Source organism: Primulina huaijiensis, chromosome 10 (assembly GCF_012295235.1).
Source record: "Primulina huaijiensis isolate GDHJ02 chromosome 10, ASM1229523v2, whole genome shotgun sequence".
Classification (NCBI taxonomy): Eukaryota; Viridiplantae; Streptophyta; class Magnoliopsida; order Lamiales; family Gesneriaceae; genus Primulina; species Primulina huaijiensis.
The window spans coordinates 2,316,799-2,323,166 of record NC_133315.1 but is presented as its reverse complement, the minus strand read 5'-3'; the positions used below and the strand labels follow the sequence as shown (position 1 = coordinate 2,323,166).

General features: G+C 31.4%; 1 protein-coding gene across 1 annotated transcript; it reads right to left on the bottom strand.

Moving 5' to 3' along the window:
- Positions 1 to 2,972: 2,972 nt before the first annotated feature.
- LOC140985588 (sm-like protein LSM1B) lies at positions 2,973 to 5,213 on the bottom strand. Its single transcript, XM_073453444.1, has 5 exons — positions 4,869 to 5,213; positions 4,007 to 4,075; positions 3,803 to 3,918; positions 3,646 to 3,708; positions 2,973 to 3,561 (listed from the first exon to the last, which is right to left on the bottom strand). The coding sequence occupies exons 1-5, from the start codon at positions 4,927 to 4,929 to the stop codon at positions 3,484 to 3,486; spliced, it is 387 nt and encodes a 128-aa protein (XP_073309545.1). The 5' UTR covers positions 4,930 to 5,213; the 3' UTR covers positions 2,973 to 3,483.
- Between the last annotated feature and the right edge of the window lie 1,155 nt (positions 5,214 to 6,368).

The following is a 6,368-nucleotide window of genomic DNA, read 5'->3' as shown; positions in this document are numbered from 1 at the left end:
GATATTCAGGCTAAAGAGGTGACTCCCATCATTATTCGGTATAGCACTTTCCCCACATACTCATGTATAATCTGTACAATTGATTAGTATGAGCCAATGTGAACTTACGATTTCGGACCAAGTCACGTTGTTCAGATGAACCATGTACCTGAATTTGAACTCGTTGTTCATTGGACTCACTTTCCTGGTCTAAGCCACGTTGTCCAATGAACTAGAAATCTGGTACAATGACGGTTGTCCTGGCTGCATTCAATCATGCGTGTACAATCATATCTCATTTATTTAACCAAGAATAAAGCACACCAGACATTTAAAGATAAATCAAAGTGATCATATATAATTTGATTTATTAAATATAATACAGTTTATGAAAAATTTAGTAGTTGAGAGAATTACCTAAATTTCAGGACAAATACCAAACATGTCATTTTAAATAAAACTAATAATATACCTCACATTCTTATCTTACTCAGTCATTTATTTTGACAATCCAATTGCTTCAATATTCTTATATTCATCAATTTTGTGATAATTCATGCGTTAGTAAGATTCATTGATAATTGACTTGCCTAAGTTCAGATTTTGGTTAAATTTGTGTTTGAACAAAACTTTAAAAATTACGAGAAAAATCATAATAATTAAAATTAATTCCAAAAATTCTGAAATTTTCTCAGTATGTGTATTTTGTAATGTGTTATAACTTTTATATAGAAAGTTTTTTCAAATTCTAAACTCGTTTTATCCAGATAATATATTTTCATGGTGGCCTACTATAGGTTTTTTCGACCCGAAAAAGGAGACTTTCGATACTGTTTTTGGCCATTGACCGAACCTTGAGTATACTTGACATCATGCTCAACATTTTACTTTCTATAATTAAGTTCAAAAACAATATGCATGATTGACATCTAGAAGCAACAAAATTGAAGTTAACCATCCCAAAATTTTGGGGAAATTGATTTGTTTTTCATCCAAAAATTCGTAGAAATTCTTAGACAATTCTGAAAGCTTTGAAATTTGAAATTATAGTCTAGAAAAAATGCAGAAACCTTCGGACAAAAAAATTCCAGTCATCGGGACGGCGTGTGTCAGTGATTCCGACGCCACGTGTGGCCGGTATTTTCAAGGTAGACTCAATTCATCAAGATCTACAACTTTTGTATACAAAGTCATCTGAAAAAAGCAACATAATTTGCCCAAAATTTGAATTTTTAAACTGGATGGCTAGCAAATTTGTTACCGGAAAATAAGCGCTTCCGGTGACTTTCCGACCGATTTACTGACATGAATGGATTCTACACAATACAAGGACAACATCTCTGTTATAACCGAAACCTAAATAAAGCGTTAGGCAAGAGTTTTAAGTGGATAAACATGCAATCTAAAAAAATTATTTCTGGATGTATACATTTATAGATTCTCACGGTTATTTTTTTTTTTTTTGAAGTAATCCGTGAAAACGTTTGCTACACCTCCTGCGTCAAATTGTTTCTGGCTGTGATAGGAAGTATAGGTAATTTTTCCAGAATTTTTTGACAAGTTTTACTAATTTTGAAAATATTTCCCTCAATTCTTGGCATTTTCTTACTCATTTTTTTTCTACTCTTTTTTTTTTTTTTTTTTTTTTTTTTTTTTTTTTTTTTTTTTTTTTTTTTGCATGAATTTTATCATCTTTTTTTATGAAATGATGAAATTTATAGGTAAAAGTAAGTGATGATATGATGCCAAGTGTCTAATATATTTTTATCTCTTACTTATAACATTTAGGAGAAGCAGTGCATGTGTGTGTATATATATTAATTGTTTGTCATGGTTATTTTTATTATTAAAATTATTATTAATAATAATTACACTATTATTATAGTTGGGTTGTTACAAGAAAATTATAAACTCTAAAAAAATACATAAACGCATAAATTCTAGCCAACGTCACAAACAAATGGATTACATATTAGAAAATTAGAAACTCTAAAAAAATGCATATAACAATGATCTTTTACTATGTTTTATTTAAGTAATTTATAAATATAAACCACAAAAAAATGTTGGTTGCAGATAACTTTTATTTAGACACAAAAGTTCTAGTTGGAGATGAGTATGACCGAACCGAACTAAAATATTTAGCCATAACCGAACCGAATTAACCGATATAACCGAATTTTTTTTAATTTGAAAACCGAGTTTGCGAAACAACCGAACCGAATTTTCGAATTGGCTCGGTTCGGTCGGTTAATTCGGTTTAACCGAAATCTTGCTCACCCTTAGTTCTAGCCTTATTTTTCAAATAATAAATGAAAATGAAGATAAAATGTGATGACAAACAAAATAAACTAATTATTGAGGACATGAAAAAAATTATTAATACACAAGAAAATTCACAATTCAACAATGGGTAAACACATAAGTTTTAGTCTTATTTTTAAAATAATCAATAGAAACGAAGATAAAATGTGGTGACAAACCAAATATAGTGACAAATCAAATAAACAATGCACACTAATGAATGAGGACATGAAAAAAATTAATAAGACATAAGAAAATTCACAATTCTAACAACTGACTATTTCTAAATTTTAATTAATTTAATTTACATAATAATGAAAATCTAAATAAAAAGAAATAAAAAGAATGAATAAGAAGATAAATGGACATATTTAAAAAATGCAATTAATAAAGAGACAAAGGACAATTCATCCTATATACACATAACCAACCAAGCAGGCCACTGTTCCATTTAGAGCAAAATAACAGAACTCAAACATGAAGATCTTCAACTTCTGCAGGCTTTCATCAACCTATATATGTTTACTTATACCATATACACAACACCAGCAATGCTCCAACCTTGAAATCGAAACAAACCCGTATCATTTTTACGGTTTCCAGTTCCCGACGATTATCCAGGTAATTTTACGCACGATTAATCATATTCCATTTTCTTAAAGGAAAAATAGCTTAATTTACCAACAATATTCACCAAACATGTATTTATTATTATTAGAAACGAGTGACAGATTTCGTTGTTTCTTACCAAAAGAGTTAGCTGCCATAGATAGTTGCTTGTCTGTACAACCAGTAAACACAAACAAAAGCCCCATGTTCTTCCAAAACAAAATACAGAGGAAGAACACAAATAATTTGATCTTTCACACCCTTTTTTCCTGAAAAGCATTAACTTGCAAGAACTAGTATCAACTCGTCTTCTCATAACTGCCACTTCCACGCACCGGTAAGACGAAAATAGAAACAAATATACTTGGAAACGTCTAAAGAGACACAAATTACCCTTTATCCCACAATTTTAGGATTAAATTTTCAGAATTCTACGGAGAAAGATGAAATTACTAAAAGAATGACATGGGAGGAAAAAGACTTTCCATTCCAGTAATATCCAGCATGCTGCATCCACGATAATATTTGATGATGTCATTATTTGGTGTTGAAGCGAATAAATAAGAACTCGATTGTCATAAACATGTGACATCAATCCATATCGAGAAAATCCATCCTCCTTTTCATGGTTCCTTTGAGATCTGAAGCCTCCCTTTCTGCTTTCTGTGCCTGAGACAACGAAAAAGTATGCTACTAGACAGACTCGAAAATACTAGGAAGACTGAATAAAATCAAATAAAACAGAAAGCTTACACTTCTTATTTCAACTGATGAAACACGAGTCATGTGAGGGGGAAGTTCCTCTATGTCCATGTCCTGTCCAGGCATATTGCATCAACACAAGTACAAAATGGAAGAAGGATAGTACGAAAGTAAGTTCGGGTGAATTAAAATTACAACGGCCGCATACCATTTCTCCAATTAAGACAACATTTTCCCCACGGATAACATAAAGACCTAATGGAATGTCGCAATAAAGATCACCAACAATAACACGCTCACAAGAGCCTTCTAAAACAGCATTAGCTACAATAAGATTGTAAATATCATCAGCAGATATTCAATACTTTTAGACAGCAGCAGACGAAATATAAGAACAAGTCTAAATCAATACCAAATTGATCAAAGGATCGAAGGGTCCCTAATAGTTTCCGGCCATCTCGAAGTAGCACAAGAATTTTCTCTGGGAAAAGACAATCATTTCATATCAAGAGGGAAGAAACAGAGAAATATGAAAAAGACCTGATTTTTAAGTGACAGAAGACAGAGAAACTAAAACTACAAAAATATACCTAGTTGTACCATGATTTAAAACATGCCACTCTTCAAATTATATTAAGGCTTTTAAAACTTATCAGGATTAAGTGCTTCACTCAAATTTTCACAAAGTCATTTAGAAACCAGTATCTCGTTTAAATCTGTCTGATATTACTATAAGGTACATCAACTCAAATTACGCCATGACTAAAAATAAGACATCATAATACGGTAGACAATACTGGAAATTGGAACCATTCATCTTGCTCCCTCTCACAAATGTAGCATATAACAGGTCAAAACTGTCAGAAAATTTAGCTACAAATGCTTTATTCAATGCACCAAAAAATGCTCCACAATCTACACAAAAACTGGCTAGTTAAGAAAGATTGATGAATAAATATAACATCGAAAGGTAGATTGGCATACACAGATACACTGAGCGAATTACAGATCCACAACTCTGTTAACAAGTTCATTGTTAATCAACGACACCAACCACTCAGAACAGGCAAAAATATCTCGATTTGTATCTCAAAAAATACAGATTTCCCGTAAGAATCCAAAGGAATCAAACCAACGACGAGCCAATGGAACAGTGCCAAAAGGGGAAGAAAATTAAGAGAATATATCATCCTTTCTACATCCAGAAAACAAATAACAACCCAAAAAACTCATATGTAACAATTTAAAAACGAAAAATAGAAGACGAAGTTTACTATCAAGATAGCTGGCAAGAGAAGTAGAGAGGTAGATATCTTCCGGGCCTGCCCAAGACATTGATGGGTTTAGATCAAGATTTCAACTTTCTCGGTATTCCCTAAAAATCAACCGAAAAAATGAACGATTTCAATGGCACAAATTGCATTGGCAGCTCAGACGCAACCCTTTGCCCAAAACGAGAAAAGTACTATGAAAAATAAAAACTTTTTAATTAATCCACAAAATTGGGCAAATTGCCCTAATTCAAGAACATGGATAGAAAAAGAAGTAGGTTTGAGGGGATTTGGTGTTGACTTAAGAGATCTCGCAGAACCCTAAAATCTGTATTCAGATTTAACATTAATAATGTTAATACATATTTATTTGATTTTTATTATGGTATATTGATATATTAATTTTGCGCTCCTAATAACTTAAAACTCGAACATCCTCCCACTTTCGTTTGTAATAAAAAAAAATAATGCTAAAGATATAATCAATATATCGAAAAAAAATATACGTTGCATGCATAACTTTACTTAAATTGAGTAAGAAGATTTAAATCGCACTCAATAATTTTTTTCCCTGATTATAATTCATTGTTTTTTATTTATCGATTGCAAATTCTATTTTTTCATATTATTTTTTTTTAAAAAAAAGAAAATTATCAAACTTTGTGTATATACTCGGAGAGTATGTTTGAATATGTTACATGTATCACTAGATTACCAAAAATACAACACATGCGTTGTAGTATTCATATGGGAAAAAAAATAAAGATAACTAATCAATGGATTATTTATAAGATAACACACCATATTCAAATATTGAATTAGTAGATCTCTTACGAGACGGTTTCACATATTTTTATCTGTGATACGAGTCAACACAACCTATATTTACAATGTTAAATAATATTTTGACAAAAAAAGTTAAGTTTCCACGGGTGACCCAAATAAAATATCCGTTTCACAAAATTAACTCGTGATACCGTCTCACAAAAGTTGTGATATTGAATACTTACGCCTACAGTTGCCTAATTATATGATCATCAATTTATTAACAAATTCACTTTGGAAGAATGGGAGGCTTGGGTGTGGTGTGCCTGCAATCCTCTATGCATTTATTAGTTGATGAAGCTCTGGAATATTTTTGAGGATATATCTTCTTAGTAAGCATTGTTTTTATAATATGTCGATAGTAATTATGCAAGTATGAAAAAAGAAACACCGATTTTACAAAATCGTTCTTTTACAACTAAATTTTTGGGTCTGTCTCTGCATGACGTTAGAACAAAAAATGTGTCCGGATGAGCAGATCAATGGAGAAATCTAACCTTCTCCATTCTTGAAGGGTGTTCCTTAGACTTGGAGCATGCACATAAAGATTTAATTTCCTTGAGAAGGAAAGACAGTGATTTCAGCTTAATTCCCAGTTGCATTCTTCTTCTCACAAAGAATACTATTACATCTTCCTAGTATTATCCTGATGGTTCAATAAATTTCATCCTCCTCTTT